The sequence below is a fragment of the Daktulosphaira vitifoliae genome, unplaced genomic scaffold, assembly GCF_025091365.1.
Source record: "Daktulosphaira vitifoliae isolate Bord-2020 unplaced genomic scaffold, ASM2509136v1 Scaffold_5, whole genome shotgun sequence".
NCBI lineage: Eukaryota > Metazoa > Arthropoda > Insecta > Hemiptera > Phylloxeridae > Daktulosphaira > Daktulosphaira vitifoliae.
Genome location: NW_026099576.1, coordinates 3,070,142 through 3,094,040, shown reverse-complemented (window position 1 = coordinate 3,094,040; position 23,899 = coordinate 3,070,142). Strand labels below are relative to the sequence as shown.

The window sequence follows — 23,899 nt, the reverse complement described above, 5'->3', positions numbered from 1 at the left end:
TTTTTTACATTTTTAACTTTATAATGCTATAACTTATTGAAAAGTGTATTGATCAATATAATTTTTTTATGGGAAATACTATTTTTTAATAATCCCTTTTTCATTCGACATACTTTATCTTAATCAGGATATTAATAAGGAACTAGCAGTTTATGAAGCTTTTGGAATAATCCACCAATTTTTTAAAATTAAACACTATCTAAAGATTTGCATCGAAGCGTTTTTTTTTTGATAGTGATTTTAATCACTGTCAGATATCATTATACTTGATCCATCTATACCACGTCACCACTGTGCCGCGACCCCCCTGTGCTGGGTTTTTTTATATTGTACCTTAGATATTTCCCTTTAATTTGACATGATTTTTTTAAAAATATATCACTTAACTTGTTCACAAGGGGGGATTTAAAGTAGCAACTTTTTTTTAAAACTCAACTATTTTAACATAACTTTTGAAAATGATCCGGAAATACTGTGTTCTTTAAACATATATCAAATTAAAACTTATGTCATATACTATAAAATGAGAAAAAAAAAATTTGTCTCAACACCTTATCTTCTACTTGCAAATGGCTGAAACTTAAAAAATGCTATTTTTGTGTTAAAATTTTCGATTTTAAATTTTCAAATATAAATTGTAAAAAAACCCAGCACAGTGATTAAAATCTTCATCATAAGAAACGCTTCGATGCAAATCTGTAAATAGTGTTTAATTTTAAAAAATTGATGGATAATTACAAAAGCAATATCAACTTCTATTTCCTTAATTATACCCAGATTAGTAATTCTTTTAATTATATATTATATAATTTTTAAAATTAATTGTTTTCAAATTATTATTGATTTTGATTTTTAATATGTTAAAAGTAATAATTTTGAACCTACTTTTTATTGTCCTTTAAAGTGAAAGTTTTATTAAAAAAAAAAATTAATTTATTACCATAACAAGTAGCTCAATTTGCAAGTTTGAAATTGACATTATTAAATAGATAAAAATGAAATTATTAAGATTAATATGCTGTCAGCAAATTTTGTAATTACTATTTACATTATATTTATCAGAAAAGTTAGATTTTTTTACATTTTTATCGTAATAGATAACTTAAATAGAAGTAATAGTAATCATTTCCTAATAACTTTTGGTGTTTAAAAAGATTCTGCAATTGAAATATTTAGAACTTAATTAATTTTAATGTTTTGCTTTAACTAAATGAACCAATCAAAACAAAGTTGTTAAAAATATTTACTCAATTGAGCTTATTATAAAATTTGATTTGTAAAAATCCATTGTTAATTCAGGAGAATCATAGTAATCATTTCTAATTAACTTTTGGCGTTTAAAAAGATTCTACAATGGAAATATTCAGTATTTAATTAATTTTAATGATTATATATCTAAAAAAACCAATAAAAAAAAAGTTATTCAATTTAGCCTATTATAAAAATAATAATTATAAAAAAATAGGGAAGTGTATTGCCCTTATAAGATATTTTAAAATAAAATAAAATACAAAACCCAGGATTTTAACACAAAAATAGCATATTTTTGAATATGGTAGCCATTTGCGCATAGAAGATAGGTCGTCGGAACAAATTTTTTTTTTTAATTTTATAGTACATCACATAAGCTTTAATTTGACATATGTTTAAAGAACGCACAATTTCCGGAACATTTTCAAAAATTAAGTTGAAAAAGTTAGTTTTTATAAAAAAGTTTGCTATTACGATTTGTGATCTTTTGACGTATTGTTGAAAGAAATCGGTCCAGTGAGAGCTGAGAAAAAGTGGCAACAGACATAAAAAAAAAAAAACACATCATATTAAAATTAATACCTTCTCAGCTTCGCATCGAAGCTAAAATGTATGTATCAACACAAAATTTTTTTTTTTAAATACGTTATATATATTTCTTTTATTTAACATAATTTTTATTTAAATTGGACAATTTCTCCTTATACAGAGGGCGTTCAAAACTTGAAATATACGTATAAAAAGTAGAACTTTTTATACTTAACTATTGAAAATGTTCCGGAAATACTGCGTCCTTTAATCATATGTCAAATTAAAGCTTACAATAAGTACTATAAGTTAAAAAAAAACAGTTTGTCCCAACACCTTTTTCTTTTATGGGAAAATGGCCGTCGAATTTAACGAATAATGCAATTTTTATGTAAAAATTACTGTTTAATATGAAATATTAGCTTCGATGCGAAGCTGAGAAGGTATTGGTTTTACTATGATGTGTTTTTTTTTTTGTGTCTGTTACCACTTTTTCTCAGCTCTCACCGAACGGATTTCTTTCAACGATACGTCAAAAGATCACAAATCGTATCTAGTCGAAGACATTACCCTTCAAAATTGAAAAAATTTCCCTCGTTCCCCGTAAATGGGGGAAACCTCCAAAAAAATTACAAATTTAAAAATCGCTAATTTTCGAAATTTTTTCAATTATTTTTACTAAAATGTGCCATAACTTTTTCAAAAATGAACATATCAATATAATATTTTTTTTATAGATGCTTGATGTCTTTACCTATCATTTAGCATATAATTTTTGTAAATCTGACTCTTAACCTGCCCTCAGGGAGGGATTTAAAATGACAACTTTTTTACAAAAAAATTACTTTTTCAACTTAACTTTTTAAAGTGTTCCGGAAGGTCTGACACTTTTATATATATCTTAAATTAAAGCTAATGTAATCTACTTTATTATGCAAAAAAAAAATTTCGGACTTTATTTTGTCTTCACGGCGAAAATCGCTACACAATGCTAATTTCGTGTGAAAATTCTCGATTTTATTATTTATATTATATTTAACTTTATAATGCTATAACTTATTGAAAAGTTTATGGATCCACACAATTTTTTTATGAGAAATAATATTTTTTAATAAACCCTTTTTCATTCGACATACTTTATCTTAATCGAGATATTAATAAGGAACCAGCAGATCAAGTAGCTTTTGGAATAAAACACCAATTTTTTTAAAATTAAACACTATCTAAAGATTTGCATCGAAGCGTTTATTTTTGATAGTGATTTTAATCACTATCAGATATCATTATACTTGATCCAACTATGCCACGTCACCACTGTGCCGCGACCCCCCTGTGCTGGGTTTTTTCATTCTTTTTTGAGTTTTTGAAAAAATGTTCAACTTATTTGATTTTTACCTCATTTAGATTCAATAACTTTAATAAATATCAAGGACCCAGTCATTGTAATATCTCTTTGTGAAAAGAAATTTCTTATTTATTTTTAAATTATTGTAATACGTTTTTTTGTGGCTGTCATTTATTTTCTCAGCTCTCACTTGACCAATTTTTTTTAAAGATGACCTTTACCTGCTCAACGAAGGGATTTTAAATGACAACTTTTTCAACTTAACTTTTGAAAGTGTTCCGAAAAGTTTGACACTTTTATATATATCTTAAATTAAAGCTAATGTAATATACTTTAACAACGAAAAAAAAATTCCGGACTTTATTTTGTCTTCACGGTGAAAATGGCTACCGAATGTTATTTTTGTGTGAAAACTATGGATTTTATATTTTACATTTTTAACTTTATAATGCTATAACTTATTGAAAAGTGTATGGATCCACACAATTTTTTTCTGAGAAATAATATTTTTTAATAAACCCTTTTTCGTTCGACATATTTTATCTTAATCGAGATATTAATAACGAACCAGCAGATCATGTAGCTTTTGGAATAAAACACCAATTTTTTTAAAATTTAACACAATCTAAAGATTTGCATCGAAGCGTTTTTTTTGATAGTGATTTTAATCACTGTCAGATATCATTATACTTGATCCAACTATACCACGATACCACTGTGCCGCGACCCCCTGTGTTGGGTTTTTTAATACTTAATACTGCTATAACTTTGTAAAATAAAAAATTTTTCTTTTTTTATATTGTAACTTTAGATATTTTTCTTTAATTTGACATAAATTTTTTGAAAATCTACTCTAAACCTGCCCACAGGGGGGATTCAAAAAAGCAATTTTTGCACATAAGTTAAGCTTTTTCGGTTTAATTTTTGAAAATGTTCTGGAAGTATTGACACTTTTATTTAATTTAAAACTTATATTATATACTTTATTATGAAAAAAAACTATTTTGACAAATGTTGAAGGAAGTATGTAAATGTCGGAGAATTATCAGTTCGTGGCAAAGGTGTTTTCCCGAATAGATAAGACTTTTTTAATTTTGTGATAAACCCTAACAATCAATTAATTTTTTATTATATTATCTTGTTCGTTTAGAACTTTACGGAATATTGAATTTGAGGTTAGAATACTAAATAATAACTATTCTTAAAGAATTTTTTGGCAAATCGCAATATTATTATTTAAAGTTCTTTAGTAATATACTATTAATTATTTTCAGGTATCTTATTCAGATCTCTTAGTGGTCTATACATTGTGAACGTTCTTTAAGTATTATGAAGTTATAGAGTTAGATAATTTCATTCCAAATACTTTTTATATTTTGTTGAAATTTTAAAAAGGATTTAAAAATGTCAACTATACTTGAAAAAATTGCGGCCATTGAAGCTGAGGTAATGATTAATATTTATTTTAAATAATTATTTACCAATTTATAGACTCATATGTATTTTACTTAATAATTTAAAATTAGATGGCCAGAACCCAAAAAAATAAAGCTACAGCTGGTCATTTGGGTTTATTAAAAGCGCGAATTGCTAAGTTACGTCGTGAGCTTATTACACCTAAAGGTGGTGGTGGTGGTACTGGAGAAGGATTTGATGTTGCTAAAACTGGTGATGCAAGAATTGGATTTGTAGGTAATAACATTTTTTAGCTATTTTTTATTTTATTTATATTTTTTTTTCTTAAAAAATAATATATTTCTTCATTGTTTACTAAAATAAATGTGATATTGTAAATAGGTTTTCCATCTGTTGGAAAATCAACTTTGTTAAGCAATCTTGCTGGTGTATATTCAGAAGTTGCTGCTTATGAATTTACAACATTGACAACTGTTCCTGGTTGTATCAAGTACAAAGGCGCGAAAATACAGGTTTTAATATATATAATATATAAAAATAACTTTAACCCTAAAAAGTTAAAAAAATTACGGCTTTTATTTTATTCAATAAAAACTTACAAAATTATTTCAACATTTATGCATTTTTAGTTGCTAGATTTGCCTGGTATCATTGAAGGTGCTAAGGATGGTAAAGGTCGAGGTCGTCAAGTTATTGCTGTAGCCCGTACTTGTTCTTTAATTTTTATTGTACTAGATGTGCTAAAACCTTTAAAACATAAGAAATTAATTGAACACGAATTAGAAGGATTTGGTCTTAGACTAAATAAGTCTCCTCCTAATATAGTTTTTCGTAGAAAAGATAAAGGTGGCATTAACTTACAAACAATGGTAATATATTAAAATTTATTTATTATTAGTTAAAAAAAATAAAATCAATGAATATACACTGTATCAAATAATATTTTTTACTTAGGTACCTCAAAGTGAGTTAGATTTAGATACTGTTAAAACTATTTTGTCAGAATATCGAATTCATAATGCTGATATAACTTTGCGATATGATGCTACCTCTGATGATCTTATTGATGTTGTGGAAGGAAATCGTATATATTTGCCTTGTATTTACATTCTAAATAAAATAGGTAAATTAAAATTGTGTTCTTTCTATAAAAATACTTAGAGCAATTGTAAAATAAGTCATTATATTACTCTTATGGTTTTTCTTCACAACTTATATTTTTATACTTTTTTTAGATCAAATAAGTATTGAAGAATTAGATATTATTTACAAAATACCACATACAGTACCTATAAGTGCTCATCATAAATGGAACTTTGATGATCTTTTAGAGAAGATGTGGGAGTATTTAAAATTAGTTCGAATGTAAATAATAAGCTAAAGTTAATATGATAATATTTTTAGTTATTATCTGCTGCTAAACATGAAGATATTGATTGAATTTCTTTGACAATTGATTATTTCTAGTAATTCCTAATTAATCTTTTGGATTCTACTATTAATTATCATCAAATAATTAGGCAGTATTTAATCATTGGCATTTTTAAAATTTAAATGAGATTTATAAATTTTGTTCATTTTTACAAGTCATATTAGATTATTTAAGCTGTAAATTAATGTTATTTAATTCTATGGTTAAAAAAAAAAATTTCTTTAAAAGTCTATAACCATAATCTAATATTTCAAATAATACTGATTACAATAAAATTCACTATGTGGTATGTACCTTTTTTTTGTTTAATTTATATTGTTTCTCAAATATCAAAGATTATTATGATAACTTCATAGGCTTGAAAAGAATAATTTTGTTTAATAAAAATCAGTTATAAAAACTGCAGTATTTAGTATTTTATAAATATTTTTATTAGACTTAAAATAACTTTTCTTCATAATAAATTTCTTAAAGAAATGTAATCTCTTTATCATAGAAACTTTTTTAGAAACAGTTTTATCAAAAACTGTTTGTTCTTTCTCGTATGACTTTTTAAATTATTAATTTTTCATAATTTTAAATAACTATATATTTTTAAAGCTAATATTTATATTTTTAAACAAGAAAAGTTTTTTATTTTAGGAAGCAAATTTATTAATTACTTTTAATATGTATAAAATGTCTTTTTTATTGTTATATTTTATAGTTACACCAAACCTAAAGGTCAACTTCCAGATTATGGATCACCCATTGTTTTACATAATGAAAGAAAAAGTATTGAAGATTTTTGCAACAAACTTCATCGTACAATAGCTAAAGAGTTTAAATAGTAAGCATTTTAAAGGAAAAGTATTAAATTTTTTAATAATTAATTTTTTATGCAATTTATTTAAGTGCTCTTGTTTGGGGTTCATCTGTGAAACACATGCCCCAAAAAGTTGGAAAAGATCATATTTTAAATGATGAAGATGTTGTACAAATTGTGAAAAAAGTATAATATAAACAATGAATTAAAAAAATGTTTATAAATACTAACTGTTTATTATTAACTTAATTATCACTATCACTTTGAACACTTCCAGACTTTTCTGCTTTTGAAGTTGATAAATCTGCATCAGAGGCTAAAAGATTTGAATCCTCATCATCTAGCATCAAATCAGAATCTGTTTCACTATCTGTAAGTCTGCTAAACATCCCATGGTCTTTATTTATTGATTCATTACTAGCTGTGTATATAATTAAAATTTATATTTTAACATTTAACTACAGTTTTATAAAGTTCTATAAGTATTATAAAAGATAATTTTTAAACAATCAAAATTGATTACATCCAGGTACTTTTTCAGGTAGTAAATTATGTTCATTGTCTTCATCTAATATTTTGAACTCGTCATCCAACTTATTATTCTTTATTTTATTTTTTGCCAATTCCTTAATGTACAAACCATAATAAATTATTTTAGGATTTCAATTCTATACATTTAAATTTTTTATTATAAATTACTTGTTGTTCTTTCATTCGCATTAATTCTATATGGGCTGCTTGTTCTTGTTGATTTTCTAAGTAATTTATACATCTTTGCCTTAGTATATATTCTTGATATAAGATTCTTAGTTCAGACTCTAAATCTTCAAATTCTTCCAAAAATGCAGGTCTGTTTAACAAATTTGTATTACACATTGTAATAATAAAAATTATTCAATTTTTTAAGAAAAATTTATTTAAAAAAACAATTGATGGGAATAAGAGTGATTTTATAAAAGTAAAAGTGAATGGTAACATATTTTACAGCTTTAGAACCTGAATAAAGGAATTCAACTAATGTTTTAATTTTTGATACGTGTTATTTGTTTGTCATATTTTGAACATATCTGAGTCCTACAGAAATTTATCTATAAAATAAAAGTGGCATTTACTAACCTAACTTGTTTCAGTGTATTTAGTCTTTTTAAATTTCTATCTAAATCTTCACGTCTTTTAGCAATTTTTGTATCTAAATTTTCTTTAGTAGAAGTTATATTTTTTATCAAATTTTTTGTTTCCTCAGTTTTATTTTTAGTTTTTTCAATTAAAGATTTCAAACTTTGTTCCATGTCTCCAATGTCTAAAAATGCATTTAAACATTTTTCTCTAATGGGCCGTAATTCAGTTTCTTCTTCTAGGGATTGATAAAGCTGAGATCCTTTAATAGTTATCTCCACTGCCAACTCTCTTTGTTTTTTTAATTCATTATTCTTTAAGGGTAATATTACTATCAATTTTTATTTTATACATGTTATAATATATAATAGTTGTAGGATGAATTGATTTATAATTGACCATTTAATTTTTTCTAAAATAATAATTTATTTTTCAATTTTTAAATAGTTAAATATTTTTATGTCTATCCCTTGACCCTTATATGGGTACCAACTTAACTTTTTTTATCCAAAAACAACTTTTGAGCTCATAGTCCAGGAATTATGAATATTTATTAAACCTGGATGGGATAAGTTGTGCGACTGAGAAAAGCTTAGTGATAAAAAAAGACATAACCCGTATTATGCTTCCTGTATACATTTAATAATGTTAATAACTTCAGAAATATTGGTTCAAAAGATGTTATCAACCAGTCATTATCTTAGATCATTTACTAATAATTACATACTTTAATAATCTATTAAGTATATATGTTGCTGTTGAAAAAATTAAGTTTATATCCTTTTAAGGGATAATGAATAGACCTAAAAAATATTTAACCACTTAAAAATTTTAGAAAATAAATAATACAGAACTAGGTTAAAACCCTTTTAAAAAATAATTATTATTATTTTAGGAGAAATTTAATGGTTTGCGATAAATTAACCATTCTGTATTTGAAAATAAAATACTTTAGAATATAAATTTGTATCAAATTTTGAAATTTCTTTCTTGTTGTTATATGTAATCTTTGATCTCAACGCATCATTTAACAAATCTGTGATTTTCAATAATTCGCCAATTGCATTTCTGTCTGCTTGATAGAGTTTTTTTACGTTGAGTTTGACATTCGCTTTTAAAGCCTAAAATGTAAAATAGCATACTTTTTTCTTTACTTACAGTTAATGAAATAATGTACATACAAAAAACTCTGCTATTGTTCTAATGAAATAAACCCTTTGGTCAGGTGTTTCAATGTCATATAATAGAGTAGACTCAGGTTCGAAACGTAAAGATAGCCATATTAAAACTTGAGCCATCAAAGAAAAATTTGAATTGTGAAAACTATCAATTGGTATTTGACGATGAAATCCTAATGACCTCATAGTTTCACTAAATTCTAAAAATATAAGATATGTATCAAAATCAGTAATGATAAAAAAAATTTTAAAAACCCTTACTAAATAAATCTCTATATGACATTTTAAAATTTATTTATACAATTTAAACAGTTAAATTTCATGTGTATTATTATATTTTATAACTTTCTTTGATTAAAGACAACAAGCAATAAGTATTATATGGTGTGTATATACATTGAATAGTATGGTTACCATGGTATTTTAGATAGTGACATATATTGGGAATAATTGCTAGTATAGTATATAAAAAAAGTTTCTAGATCATTAAAAAACCCAGCACAGTAAGATTGTGGCACATTTGGATCCAGTATAGATTTAATCTTACAGTGATTAAAATCACTATCATAAGAAACGCTTCGATGCAAATCTGTAGATAATGTTTAATTCTCAGAAATTGGTGGATAATTATAAAAGCAACAACAACAATTTCCTTACTTATATCAAGATTAGTAATTCTTAGATTCAAAAATATAATAAAAAATTATATATTATATAATTGTTATATTGAATTTTTTTCAAATTATTATTGATATTGATTTTTAATATGTTAAAAGTAATAATTTTTAATCTTCTTTATTTCATCCTTTAAAGTGAAAGTTTATAATAAAAAAAAAAATGAATTTATTACCATAACAAGTAGCTCAATTTGCAAGTTTGAAATTGACATTATTAAATAGATAAAAATGAAATTGTTAAGATTAATATGTAATCAGCAAATTTTATAATTACTATTTACAGTAAATTTATCAGTAAAGTTCGATTTTTTTTTTACATTATTATCGTAATAGATAACTTAAATAGAAGTAATAGTAATTATTTCCTAATAACTTTTGGTGTTTAAAAAGATTCTGCAATTGAAATATTTAGAACTTAATTAATTTTAATGTTTTGCTTTAACTAAATGAACCAATCAAAACAAAGTTGTTAAAAATATTTACTCAATTGAGCTTATTATAAAATTTGATTATAATTGTAAAAATCCATTGTTAATTCAGGAGAAACTAACAATCATTTTTTTTAGAAATGATTTATATAGCAACATGTTACCAAAAAATGTGTAATATTATAGTCTAGTAGTACACACAAATAGAGTAAAAAAATTATTAAATTACAAAGTAAAATGATTTAATTTTGTAGTTGAAACCTGAGATTGAGCGTTCACAGACACAAAATAAAAAAAAACACACCATAGTAAAATTAATACCTTCTCAGCTTCGCATCGAAGCTAAAAATTGGTGAATTATTCTAAAAGCTACATGAACTCCTATTTCCTTATTTATATCCTGATTACAAGTTTTACTATTTATAAGTGTAATATATATATATATAATATTTAAATATATAAAGGGAAGAGGTGTTATTTTCAAAAAAAGTATGTCGAATGATAGAGGGATATAAATATTTTTTCTCATAAAAAAATTGTATTGATCAACACTTTTCAATAAGTTATAGCATTATAAAGTTAAAAATGTAAAATATAAAATCCATAGTTTTCACACAAAAATAGCATTCGGTAGCCATTTTCACCGTGAAGACAAAATAAAGTCCGGAATTTTTTTTTCGTTGTTAAAGTATATTACATTAGCTTTAATTTAAGATATATATAAAAGTGTCAAACTTTTCGGAACACTTTCAAAAGTTAAGTTGAAAAAGTTGTCATTTAAAATCCCTTCGTTGAGCAGGTAAAGGTCATCTTTAAAAAAAATTGGTCAAGTGAGAGCTGAGAAAATAAATGACAGCCACAAAAAAACGTATTACAATAATTTAAAAATAAATAAGAAATTTCTTTTCACAAAGAGATATTACAATGACTGGGTCCTTGATATTTATTAAAGTTATTGAATCTAAATGAGGTAAAAATCAAATAAGTTGAACATTTTTTCAAAAACTCAAAAAAGAATGAAAAAACCCAGCACAGGGGGGTCGCGGCACAGTGGTGACGTGGCATAGTTGGATCAAGTATAATGATATCTGATAGTGATTAAAATCACTATCAAAAATAAACGCTTCGATGCAAATCTTTAGATAGTGTTTAATTTTAAAAAAATTGGTGTTTTATTCCAAAAGCTACTTGATCTGCTGGTTCCTTATTAATATCTCGATTAAGATAAAGTATGTCGAATGAAAAAGGGTTTATTAAAAAATATTATTTCTCATAAAAAAATTGTGTGGATCCATAAACTTTTCAATAAGTTATAGCATTATAAAGTTAAATATAATATAAATAATAAAATCGAGAATTTTCACACGAAAATAGCATTCTGTAGCGATTTTCGCCGTGAAGACAAAATAAAGTCCGAAATTTTTTTTTTGCATAATAAAGTATATTACATTAGCTTTAATTTAAGATATATATAAAAGTGTCAGACCTTCCAGAACACTTTAAAAAGTTAAGTTGAAAAAGTAATTTTTTTGTAAAAAAGTTGTCATTTTAAATCCCTCCCTGAGGCAGGTTAAGAGTCAGATTTACAAAAATTATATGCTAAATGATAGGTAAAGACATCAAGCATCTATAAAAAAAAAAATTATATTGATATGTTCATTTTTGAAAAAGTTATGGCACATTTTAGTAAAAATAATTGAAAAAATTTCGAAAATTAGCGATTTTTAAATTTGTAATTTTTTTGGAGGTTTCCCCCATTTACGGGGAACGGGGGAATTTTTTTCAATTTTTAAGGGTAATGTCTTCGACTAGATACGATTTGTGATCTTTTGACGTATCGTTGAAAGAAATCCGTTCGGTAAGAGCTGAGAAAAAGTGATAACAGACACAAAAAAAAAAAAAAAAAAAAAAAAAACACATCATAGTAAAACCAATACCTTTTCAGCTTCGCATCGAAGCTAAAAAAAATGAAATTAAGAAAAAATGAAATTTTGTTTGGGGTCCGAACTTAGTACTCTAAGCATGAAAGATACAAGTGTTACCGACTCAGCAATCGTACGTACATATGGTCAGTGGATAAAAATGGCAATTTAAACTAGTTCAATTATCTTTCTTGACTTAAAGGAATAAAAAAAAAAACCCAGTACAGTGGGGTCGCGGCATAGTGGGATCAAGTATAATGATATCTGACAGTGATTAAAATCACTATCATAAAAAACGCTTCGATGAAAATCTGTATATAGTGTTTAATTTTAAAAATTGGTGGATTATTCCAAAAGCTACATGATCTGCTATTTCCTTATATATTTTCTGATTAAGATAAAGTATGTCGAATGAAAGAGGGATATAAATATTACTTATCTTAAATAAATTTTAATGATCCATACATTTCATAAAAGTTATAAAGTTAAAAATAAAAAAACAATTTTTTTTATTAACTTTGATGTTAGTTTTCACCTTGAAAATAAAATAAAGTCCCCAATTTTTATTCCCATAATAATGTATATTATATAAACTTTAATTTAAGGTTATATAATATAACCTAAGGGTATATAAAAGTGTCAGTATTTCCGGAACACTTTCAAAAGTTAATTTGAAAAAGTTCATTTTTTGTAGAAAATATATCATTTTGAATCTTCTCCTTTGTGGACAGGTAAAAGGTAAGATTTTCAAAAAAATATACCAAATAATAGGTAAATACCTAATGTATCTATACAAAACTTTGTTTCTATTCATTCATTTTTCAAAAATTTATTGCAGTTTTAAGTAAAAAAGTATAAAAAATGTCGAAAATTGTAATTTTCACATGTTATCAATGATGGATTAATTCCTAATAAGGGGAAAATATGATCAATAACGTTTAAATATCGCATAATTTAAATCATAACAAATTGATATTATTTAAATAAAACAAAATTAAACACGATATAAATTCATAACGTTTTCATTATTTTAATCGTATAACATAATAATATTGTTAACGTTTTAACTGTCGTAAAGTTAAAACAACTTTGATTTTAGCCCGGTTTCGATAAGAATGAAACCAAAAAAAAAAACATATTTTACAGAACAATCAAATAAAATAAAAAATAATTTCATCCGAAAAACAAATATTAACTTCAAGATTTTACCATGATTTAACTTACAGTATAGGCCTGGCATATCCTACCTGTGTGATATTATGTTAACAAGCAACAATTTTTTTTTTAACATTATATCTTTANATCCGACCAACCGACCACACCCAACACTTTAGTAGCAGACTATGCGGATGATAAAGTCATAATATCATCCAGTTCAGATCCTATTATAGCCTCCAAAAACCTACAAAATCATCTCTCACTTATGGAAGATTGGTACAAAAAGTGGCAATTTAAAATAAACCAAGCCAAATTNAAAGTGGCGATTTAAAATAAACCAAGCCAAATCAGTACATACTACATTCACACTTAAATTAGCACCATGTCCAGAGATATCAATTTTTGGCACTCGGATTCCCTCATCCCCAAACGTTAAATACCTCGGGCTAACTATTGATCGCCGCATTACTTGGGCTCAACATATCATAGCCAAAACATCACAATTAAACTCCCGCTTACAAATACTCAAAACCCTAATCATCAACAACAAACACTTAAACCTAAATATTAAACTACTCCTTTACAAATCTCTCCTAAAGCCAATCTGGACGTACGGCTTACAGCTATGGGGCAACGCAAAAATTTCTAACCTAAATAAAATTCAACGGTTCCAAAATAAAATACTAAGAAAAATTACCAATTGTCCACCATATGTTTCAAATCANTATATAAATATGCGTATAAGGACAAAACAAAATAATTAAAAGACGAAAGTGTCATCGGTGGGTGGCTTCTTCATTCAATATTTCATTCTTGTTTATCTTAGCTAATACTCTTATTGTGCCGTTTGTGTATAGATTGTGTATATATTAATAAAGAAGAAAAAAACATTATATCTTTATATTTTCCTCATAACATCATAAAATGTGTATTATTTTGTAATAAATTATTAATTTATAATTATTAACTAGCTGAGTTCGTTAGTTAATTCATTTTTTTTTTATCTTTTTAAGCCAATTAAAGTAAGAGAAAAAAAATAGCAAAAGTAAGAGATAAAAGGTCTAAAAGTTATCATTATATAAGGTGTATAAAAAGTGTTAATAATAAGATACTCTCGAGTGATGATGATGTGAAAAAAAGGGGTAAAGAGTATTTTGAAATATTACTGAATGAGAAGTATCTAAAAGAGACATTAGAGGATATCTCGTGGAATGATGGACTGGTATATTTAATTAGTGAGAAATAGGTATGGGAGACTATGGCATCAATGAAAATGAATAAAGCAGTAGGACCAGATGAAGTGCCAGTAGAAGTATGGAAAATATTAGGCGGTGTTGGCATAAGGTGGTTGAAGGGACTTTTAAAGAGAATCTTATTAGAAGGGAAAATTCCAAATGAATGGAGGAATAGTATTGTGGTGCCGATATTTAAAGGTAAATGTGACATACAGGAGTGTGGAAATCATAGAGGCATAAAGCTTATGAGTTATAGTATGAAAATTTGGGAAAAAGTAGTAGATAAGAGAGTAAGAAATGAGACATCGGTATCTAAAAACCAGTTTGGATTTATGCCTGGTAAGTCAATAATGGAGCCATTATTTTGTGTGAGGAAATTAATAGAAAAGTTTAGGGAAAAGAAAAAAAGCTTTGTATGGTATTTATAGATTCGGATAAAGCATATGATAGAGTACCGATATAGAGTACATTAAAATAATAGAAGATATGTATGATGACACTTTTACAAGGGTAAAAAGCATAAGAGGATTAACAGAAGGTTTTCGGGTAAAGATAGGAGTACACCAAGGTTCTGCTTTAAGCCCTTACTTATTTTCTATAGTGATGGATGAAATTACTAGAGGAATACAAGGAGAGGTGCCGTGGTGTAATGAGTAAGACAGAGTATATAGAGCAGGAGTTTGATAAAGGAGAACACAAGGTAGGTGAAATAAGGAGACCAATGACAATAGGTGAGGACGTGATTGAAGAAGTGGAAAGTTTTAAGTATTTAGGATCAGTTGTGCAAAAGAGCGGTGGTATTGACGAGGATGTAAGACACGAGATTAAGTGCGATTGATTGAAGTGGAGAGAAGCGTCTGGTGTCTTATGCGATAAAAGAATTCCTACGAGGGTAAAAGGTAAATTCTACAAGACTATAGTGAGACTAGCTATGATGTATGGTTCAGTGTTGGGCGGTTAATAAGAAAGTAGAGCAGAGAATGACTGTAGCAGAGATGAAAATTCTTAGATGGATGAGTGAAGTGACTAGAGAATATAGGATAAGGAACGAGCATATAAGAGGGAGTATAGGTGTAACGTCTATCGTGGATTGGTTTAGTCATATTATGAGGAAAGAAGAATCAGAAGTCCTAGAAACAGTTGTAGCAATGAATGTTGAAGGAAGAAGAGGTAGAGGAAGACCAAAAAAGAGATGTTATTGAATGCGATATGAGGACGGTTGATGTGAGCGTAGAAGATGTGGGATATCATATCAAGTGGAAGTTTAGGATAAGGGTGGCCGACCCCAAGTAGTTGGGAATAAAGCAAGGAAGAAGAAGAAGCCAATTAAAAATTAATAGCGACTTCCCCTAATAATTAGGGGAAGTTGCTATTAATTTTTAATCATCCCAATAGGGCCTAATGGGATATTTTCTTAACCTTTGATACTCCGAGACGGGTGGCTAGTTGATGGAGTCTTCAAATATTTTCTAAATTTTAGGCACATTTTGAGAAGTACTTCAGTTTAATCTTACCCACTTCCTTAGAATTAAGTCATACATGATTCTAGGTTAATAATGGACGGGACAGGTATTATGGATTAATAAAATAGATTGCTAACTAGTAATACGGCTGCAGTTAAATAACCGCTATCCTTTAATGAGACAAATCATTCCATTTTCGACACTTTGTGTATACTTTTGTTATCAATAACTTTTTTATTATTGTGATAATAAAATTATTTGTACACAAAGTATAGAAAAAAATTTTTTGGGCTATAAAATATGGCGGCTATTTGACTCCACTCATGATCATTGGCAATCTTATTTATTATCTATACCTGTGATTTTAACTTATCGAAGTTAAAAAAATGTCTTTTATCTTATTTGTAATATAAACATGTAGTGGGGTGTGTTAAATCTATATGTAAACTTAATTCAAAATTTAAATTACTGGAAAATACTGGTAATAAACAAATTTTTTTATAAAATTCCTTTATATATTTTTAGAAGTTATTATTATGTGTATTTACTACGATTACAAATAATTATGACTAATGATTGTGTTCGTCTATGTATTTTTTATAAATTTCTACTAAAATATTGATTTAACTAATAAATCTTAATGTTTAATGGTTGAAACGAAGAATGGCTAAACGGTTTTTTGAAAATATATTTCCCAGTTACACACCAAGAGAGTTAAACACTTCACCCCAATATTGGCGGACCAGATTGTTTGATATGGTAGACTACATTAAAAAAAATGCAGCACTATCTAATGATAATGATTTGTATACTGGTTCTACTGGAATTGCATTTATGTTTTTTTGCTTAGCTGAATCAGATGGATATCGTAATGATGCTAAAAAATTCTTAAATTATGCTATCGAATGCTTAAGTTTGAAACCAGCTATACTTTTTAGTAGTAGTAGTGCTTGTCAGTTTATTTGTGGAGATGCTGGAATAAATGCTGTAAGTGCAGTAATTTATCACAGAGTTGGAAATGAAATCTTGGCTAATAAACATCTTGAAAGTTTTAAAAAAGGAGCAATAACTTGCCAACCAATAGATTTTTTTAAACCTGGAGGTGATGAATTATTTGTTGGCCGTGCTGGCTATTTATGTGGAATTTTGTGGTTAGAAAAAATATTAGGTAAAGAGATTTTGCCTGATACAGATATCATTCAATTATGCTCTACTATTGTAGAATCTGGACGTAAATATTCTAGAAGAACCAAAAGCATTTTTCCACTTATGTATTCTTATTATAAGACTGAATATTTAGGTATGTAAAATTAATAAATCCTTACAAATATTCCCTCTAAAAATATGTTTTAATAGTAGCTAACAGTTTTAAGTGTTATTGTATTACTCGTTGTTTATCAATGATGTGTAACACTATTTTAGAGTAATGTAATTATGTTTAAAGAACTCAATATAGTGTTATTTAAATTAATAGTGGGTAAGCAAGAATGTAATATATTTGATTTGATTTTATTCAATGTTTTTTTGTTGTTGTTATGGTGAAAAAATAGAAAATTTTATAGGGTCTGGTGACACATATATAAATTAAAATCATACCTAATTCAAATTTGTTTTTTAGGAGCAGCCCATGGTTTATCTACTATTTTGCAAACTTTGATTTCATTTCCACAGTTCATTGAAACTAATCAATCAGCAAAACAAGATATAAAAAAGAGTATTGATTTACTTGTTTCTTTACAAACTGACAGTGGGAATTTTCCATGTGCAATGGATGAACTTGGTTCTTTAAAAAGACCAGAATCCGATGAATTAGTTCATTGGTGTCATGGATCACCAGGTATTCTAAATAGTTTATTTTTCAAAGCATATTAACCATATAAATTAAATTAATATAAGCACATGATTTTTCATGGTCACTAAATTGACTTAATATTTTCTATGTAATAAATCAACTTATGTAGACATTAGTATGTGTTATTTGAGTTTTAATACTGAATAGTTCTACAAAAATTGAAATTTATCATTTATTATATAAAATTGTTAAAGTCAAAGAATTGCTTTGTGGATTTTAAACACTTATTGTTAGAATGAAAAGAAATAAACACAAAATTTAAGTAATTACAATGTTATTATTAAGACAATAGAAAATAAATAATTTATAAAAATACTTCTTTACATTAAATACATAAATAATAGAACTTAGTAGTTATATTAGCGATAATGCAATATAATTAACTATAAGTTTGAAAATAAAAGTAAGCAGATCAATACAGTAAACCAGGTTCTTTATAAACTACATTTTAGTAACAATCTAACCACATAAATTACAATTGGTTTTTGTTATTGTTTTATTTTTGCTGTGGTCATATTAAGAAAAGTAAAATTTATGAGTAGATAATAGATATTATCAAAATAACTACACAAATTTATAGGAAAATCTCAAATCATATCAAGACTAACCAGATTTAAAATTGGAATTTCTTGATTGTTGATCTAGTGCTATATTACTAATTTTTTTTGACTATTTAAAAATTAAACATGCCATTCTAAAAGTCTGATCACATTTCATCCATAATGCTTACAAAAATCAAAGATAAATCTAAATAGTTATAGTAGATTTATGTTTAGAGCATTTTAATGGTAATAAATTGGTTCTATGTTCAAATATGGCTGGCAAAATTTCGAGGTTTTTTTAAACCATTTCCTTTAGTATTGAAAAGTAATTAATAAATAGAATTCATTTTTTCAGGAGTTGTGTATTTACTTGCCAAAGCTTATTTATTATTCAAAGAACCTTCTTATTTGGAGTCATGTCTAAAATGTGGCGATTTAGTGTGGAATAAAGGTTTATTAAAAAAAGGACCAGGTAAGACATTATACATAAAAATTATATTCTTTAACAAGTTTTATAATTTAACTTTTTTTTTAAAGGTTTATGTCATGGAGTAGCAGGAAATGGCTATGTTTTTCTATTATTATATAGGTTAACTGGAGATACAAAACATTTATACCGAGCTGTAATGTTTGGTGAATTCTTATTCACAGATGAATTTATGAAAAAATCAAAAACACCAGATAATATGTTTAGTTTATTTGAAGGATTAGCTGGTACTGTTTGTTATTTAATTGATTTAACGCAACCTCAAAAAGCTTGTTTTCCATTCCTCGATATCTTCTAGGGTTAAGTATCTCTATGTAGTATGATATATTCTTGTGTTATTAATGATAAAATTATACTTTATCCTTTATTTCATGTAAGATTCTTGTTTTAAAATTATTATTTTACTTTTTTAGGACGTTATTAATTTTTAATTTAGAAAATGACTAAAACTTATTAAAATGTAAAAAATAGTTTTTAACTTTTCACTGTAAGCAATATTGTCCAGAGAATGTGTACCCAAATTATTTTATTATTTTGCTTAACTGAACCTTCATCAAAGCCTGAAAGAAAAGAAAAGAAAAGAAAACAAATTTTATCATTAATACTTTCTGTTTGTATTCTTATCTGACACCCTAAAAACTTAATGATTTTAAAGTATTTCAGAGTTATATAACAATAGTTTACTAAATAATAATTATTTTGTGGCACCTATCATTTTGGTTTTTGCATTCTTTTAAGCTACATATAGTTAGAGTTTATACAGTTGATATATTATAAATCTGTTTGAATAATGTGAAATAAAATAATAATTCTGTAACATATAAGGGAAAAAATGTTAATAATTTCACACAGATAAAATATATAAAAAAAATTTAATTATTCATAAATACTTTAAAAATTTCACAATAAAGTATACAATAATTTGGCATTCTGAAATTTATTTAATCTTGACTACTTAAGTAATTATAAAAAATTTCTCTGATAGTAAATTGGACTTGATTTCCTGTAAAACTTTGATCTGTAGGAAATTCTTTAATTAAGCTTTTATATACCTTCTTCAAACATTTTCTCAAATCTAAATCAATTATATCTTTACTACTAGATTTATTTAATTTAAATTCATTGAATGATATTTCGAGTTTTTCTAATCTTTCAATTGTTTTAGAGTGTTCTTTTTTTAGTTCCGCTAATTCTTCGGATAATGTTTCTACCAATAACTTTTTTGATGAATTTATATTGTTTAATACAACTTGGTCATTTTGATTTGGTACATTATCTGAAGAACTGTTATTTAACTTGATTTTTATTTCTTTATTCATAATTAATGAAACTTGTGCATTATCATCTTCCATTTCATAAACATTTTTCACATTTACAATTAAACATAAACTTTGATGTCCATCAGTTAAAATTTTCCAAGCTCCCATTTCTGCAGCTGGAATGTATATTATTCTCTGGGTGCCAACATTTACACCCATTAAAGACTTTTCCCATCCTTCATTTCGTATAAGGACTTTTAGATTTTTATTATCTTCGTAATTGTTAGATACTTCAGGTCCAATAGTTTTACCTTGAATTATTTTTGCACTAAATGTTACTTCGACAACACTTCCAAATTTAGCTGTAACTCCATTGCGAATTGGATAGTATAGATCGATCCAAAACATTATTTTAGGATTATTTAATTTCCATAAAATAAGTGAAATATTTGAATTAAAATCTACAGCATCATGTATGTTAGCAAATTCTAATCTCCAACGGGTCATAGTTATGATTTCAACACAGTTGTTTTCAAAAACATTATAAACGAAATCTTTATTTAAAGAATAATTAATAAGGATTGTATTTTTTCCATATAATAAAATTTGATAGTGCTTAGATTCCTTATCACCTGCTAATGCAAAACCATACTTGCCTACAAACAAGGAAGAGTTATTTTCTACCTTATAAACAGTAACAACTTTTGCAATTATAGTACTAACAGAAAGATTAGATGGTTGTGATTTGTTATGTGTTGCCAATTTTTTTTGTTCAAATAGATTATTAGGATTTAAATCCATTAAATAAACTATAAAAAATATAATAGAGTGATAATTTATTTGTAATTATAAAAAATAACGATAAGGAATTTTTATCTAAGAAATATAAGATTACGTAGTAGTAAAACTTAACGTCAAAAATAATTTAATACTATTACTATTTTTATTATATTTACTGGATCCTATTTATGAATATTCAGTCTGTGATTCACTATTGTAATCAAATTTATGTGAGCTAAGATAGTATTATCACAATTTGTAAACAAAGTGGAAGTTACCCAACCATATGTTTGTGATATCTATAATTGTGCACGATAAGGCATCAATGGGACATTAAAAAAACGCTTCGATGCAAATCTGTAGATAATGTTTAATTCTCAGAAATTGGTGGATAATTATAAAAGCAACAACAACAATTTCCTTACTTATATCAAGATTAGTAATTCTTAGATTCAAAAATATAATAAAAAATTATATATTATATAATTGTTATATTGAATTTTTTTCAAATTATTATTGATATTGATTTTTAATATGTTAAAAGTAATAATTTTTAATCTTCTTTATTTCATCCTTTAAAGTGAAAGTTTATAATAAAAAAAAAAATGAATTTATTACCATAACAAGTAGCTCAATTTGCAAGTTTGAAATTGACATTATTAAATAGATAAAAATGAAATTGTTAAGATTAATATGTAATCAGCAAATTTTATAATTACTATTTACAGTAAATTTATCAGTAAAGTTCGATTTTTTTTTTACATTATTATCGTAATAGATAACTTAAATAGAAGTAATAGTAATTATTTCCTAATAACTTTTGGTGTTTAAAAAGATTCTGCAATTGAAATATTTAGAACTTAATTAATTTTAATGTTTTGCTTTAACTAAATGAACCAATCAAAACAAAGTTGTTAAAAATATTTACTCAATTGAGCTTATTATAAAATTTGATTTGTAAAAATCCATTGTTAATTCAGGAGAAACTAACAATCATTTTTTTTAGAAATGATTTATATAGCAACATGTTACCAAAAAATGTGTAATATTATAGTCTAGTAGTACACACAAATAGAGTAAAAAAATTATTAAATTACAAAGTAAAATGATTTAATTTTGTAGTTGAAACCTATCATATCAAACCTGATTCGTCAATAAATATTTTGAAAATACTAGAAATTAATGATTTTAATTGTTTGTATTGAAAAAGCTGGTTAAGCTACTTTTTATTTGAATAAGGAATATTTTTTCAATTTTTAAGGGTAATATCTTCAACTAAATACGAATTGTAATCATTTGACGTATTGTTGAAAAAAGCAGGTCGAGTAAGGGTTGGCAAAATAAATCGTAGCCACAAAAAAAACCACATAGTAAAATAATATTAAAATGAATAAGACATTTCTTCTCGCCAGGAGAGTCTATAGTGATGAGATCCTTGATATTTATTGAAGTTATTGAATCTAAATGAGATAAAAATAAAATAATTTAAAAATTTTTTTCTAACTCAAAAAAAAATGCAAAATATCATTTGCTACAGGCGGATTCGAACCTCATACCTTAAGCGTGAAAGATACAAGTGTTACAAATTCGTAAATTCGTTGTTTTCTTCGCATGATAAAATTAGCAATTTAAGCTAATTAAAATTAAAAAATAACTTTTTCGACTTTAAAAAAGTAAAAAAAATTTAATAAGTTTAATTTCTTATGTCTTATGAATTTTATTCTATGTCAATTAAATTGTATATATTCATTAAAGTCAGTGTATTCCACTTGTAAGATATTTTAAAATAAAATAAAATACAAAACCCAGAATTTTAACACAAAGATAGCATATTTTTAAATACGGTAACCATTTTCACAAAGAAAAAAATGTATACTTCGTATTTTTTTTCATAACAAAGTATATAATATAAGCCTTAATTTAAAATTAAATAAAACTGTGAATATTTCCGGAACATTTTCAAAAGTTAAGTTGAAAAAGTTCTATGTTTTATACAATGTTTAAAGTTTCAAACGCCCCCTATATAAGGGAAATTGTCCAATTTTAATCAACAGTATGTTAAATGAAAGATATACTTATATTGTATTTAGAAGAAAAAAATTGTGTTGATACATACATTTATCGAAAAGTTATAGTATTTTAAAGTTGAAAATTTAAAATCAAAAATTTTAACAGAAAAATACCATTATTTTAACTACGGCAGCCGTTTGCATGCAGAAGGTTAAGTGTCGGGACGATTTTTTTTTTTCATTTTATAGTACATGACATACGCTTTTATATGGTATATGTTTAAAGGACGCAGTATTTCTGGAACATTTTCAAAAGTTAAGTCGAAAAAGTTAGTTTTTGTAAAAAAGTTACTATTTTAAATTCCCCCCGTGAGCAAGTTAAGTGTTAGATTTAAAAAAAAATGATATCAAATGAAGTGGAAAAAATTAAGGTTTTAATATAAAAAAAAATTATGTTGATATGTTGATTTTTGAAAAAGTCATGGAAGTTTTAAGAAAAAAAAGTGAAAAAAATGACATAATATACCGATTTTAAAAATTGTAATTTTTTTGGAGATTTCCCCTATTTGCGGGGAGTGAGGGAAAATTTTTCAATTTTTAAGAGTAATGTCTTTAACTAGATATGATTTTGTGATCTTTTGACGTATTGTTAAAAGAAATCGGTTCAGTGAGAGCTGAGAAAAAGTAGCAACAGACATAAATAAAAAAAACCCAGCACAGGGGGGTCGCGGCACAGTGGTGACGTGGCATAGTTGGATCAAGTATAATGATATCTGACAGTGATTAAAATCACTATCAAAAATAAACGCTTCGATGCAAATCTTTAGATAGTGTTTAATTTTAAAAAAATTGGTGTTTTATTCCAAAAGCTACTTGATCTGCTGGTTCCTTATTAATATCTCGATTAAGATAAAGTATGTCGAATGAAAAAAGGTTTATTAAAAAATATTATTTCTCATAAAAAAATTGTGTGGATCCATAAACTTTTCAATAAGTTATAGCATTATAAAGTTAAA

The 23,899-nt window shown here is 25.8% G+C and overlaps 4 protein-coding genes across 6 annotated transcripts; 2 read left to right on the top strand and 2 right to left on the bottom strand.

Moving 5' to 3' along the window:
* The first annotated feature begins 4,308 nt into the window (after positions 1–4,308).
* LOC126907025 (GTP-binding protein 128up) lies at positions 4,309–7,003 on the top strand. Its single transcript, XM_050688025.1, has 8 exons — positions 4,309–4,570; positions 4,651–4,816; positions 4,922–5,052; positions 5,170–5,409; positions 5,495–5,663; positions 5,776–5,905; positions 6,679–6,801; positions 6,867–7,003. Exons 1-8 carry the CDS (start codon positions 4,529–4,531, stop codon positions 6,967–6,969), a joined length of 1,104 nt encoding a protein of 367 aa, XP_050543982.1. The 5' UTR covers positions 4,309–4,528; the 3' UTR covers positions 6,970–7,003.
* On the bottom strand, positions 5,525–9,440 carry LOC126907023 (clusterin-associated protein 1). 2 transcript variants are annotated; one of them, XM_050688020.1, is made up of 8 exons: positions 9,333–9,440; positions 9,075–9,271; positions 8,844–9,014; positions 7,894–8,207; positions 7,477–7,627; positions 7,301–7,403; positions 7,009–7,198; positions 5,525–5,650 (listed from the first exon to the last, which is right to left on the bottom strand). In XM_050688020.1, exons 1-7 carry the CDS (start codon positions 9,352–9,354, stop codon positions 7,023–7,025), a joined length of 1,134 nt encoding a protein of 377 aa, XP_050543977.1. In that variant the 5' UTR covers positions 9,355–9,440; the 3' UTR covers positions 5,525–5,650; positions 7,009–7,022. The 2 variants fall into 2 exon arrangements, with proteins under 2 accessions (XP_050543977.1, XP_050543978.1); XM_050688021.1 differs by having other exon boundaries at positions 5,541–5,650; positions 7,023–7,198.
* A 6,764-nt stretch (positions 9,441–16,204) lies between these two features.
* Positions 16,205–19,212, top strand: LOC126907021 (lanC-like protein 3 homolog). 2 transcript variants are annotated; one of them, XM_050688018.1, is made up of 5 exons: positions 16,205–16,435; positions 16,617–17,254; positions 17,573–17,791; positions 18,704–18,820; positions 18,886–19,212. In XM_050688018.1, exons 2-5 carry the CDS (start codon positions 16,618–16,620, stop codon positions 19,131–19,133), a joined length of 1,221 nt encoding a protein of 406 aa, XP_050543975.1. In that variant the 5' UTR covers positions 16,205–16,435; position 16,617; the 3' UTR covers positions 19,134–19,212. The 2 variants fall into 2 exon arrangements, with proteins under 2 accessions (XP_050543975.1, XP_050543974.1); XM_050688017.1 differs by lacking the exon at positions 16,205–16,435 and having other exon boundaries at positions 16,448–17,254.
* A 477-nt stretch (positions 19,213–19,689) lies between these two features.
* Positions 19,690–21,241, bottom strand: LOC126907024 (FK506-binding protein 15-like). The gene has a single exon (XM_050688022.1). It carries the CDS (start codon positions 20,893–20,895, stop codon positions 19,777–19,779), a length of 1,119 nt encoding a protein of 372 aa, XP_050543979.1. The 5' UTR covers positions 20,896–21,241; the 3' UTR covers positions 19,690–19,776.
* Positions 21,242–23,899: the final 2,658 nt, after the last annotated feature.

Bases quoted from the DNA above. Each gene is read 5' to 3' on its own strand.
- LOC126907024 (XM_050688022.1), bottom strand. From the start codon at position 20,895: ATGGATTTAAATCCTAATAATCTATTTGAACAAAAAAAATTGGCAACA.
- LOC126907023 (XM_050688020.1), bottom strand. From the start codon at position 9,354: ATGTCATATAGAGATTTATTTA. The intron at 9,272-9,332 runs GTAAGGGTTTTT...TTATATTTTTAG, and splicing joins GTCATATAGAGATTTATTTA to AATTTAGTGAAACTATGAGG. The intron at 8,208-8,843 runs GTATTTTATTTT...TTACCCTTAAAG, and splicing joins ATACAAATTTATATTCTAAA to AATAATGAATTAAAAAAACA.
- LOC126907025 (XM_050688025.1), top strand. From the start codon at position 4,529: ATGTCAACTATACTTGAAAAAATTGCGGCCATTGAAGCTGAG. The intron at 5,410-5,494 runs GTAATATATTAA...TTTTTTACTTAG, and splicing joins GCATTAACTTACAAACAATG to GTACCTCAAAGTGAGTTAGA. The intron at 5,664-5,775 runs GTAAATTAAAAT...TACTTTTTTTAG, and splicing joins TTACATTCTAAATAAAATAG to ATCAAATAAGTATTGAAGAA.
- LOC126907021 (XM_050688018.1), top strand. From the start codon at position 16,618: ATGGCTAAACGGTTTTTTGAAAATATATTTCCCAGTTACACACCAAGA. The intron at 17,255-17,572 runs GTATGTAAAATT...TTTGTTTTTTAG, and splicing joins TTATAAGACTGAATATTTAG to GAGCAGCCCATGGTTTATCT. The intron at 18,821-18,885 runs GTAAGACATTAT...TTTTTTTTAAAG, and splicing joins TTTATTAAAAAAAGGACCAG to GTTTATGTCATGGAGTAGCA.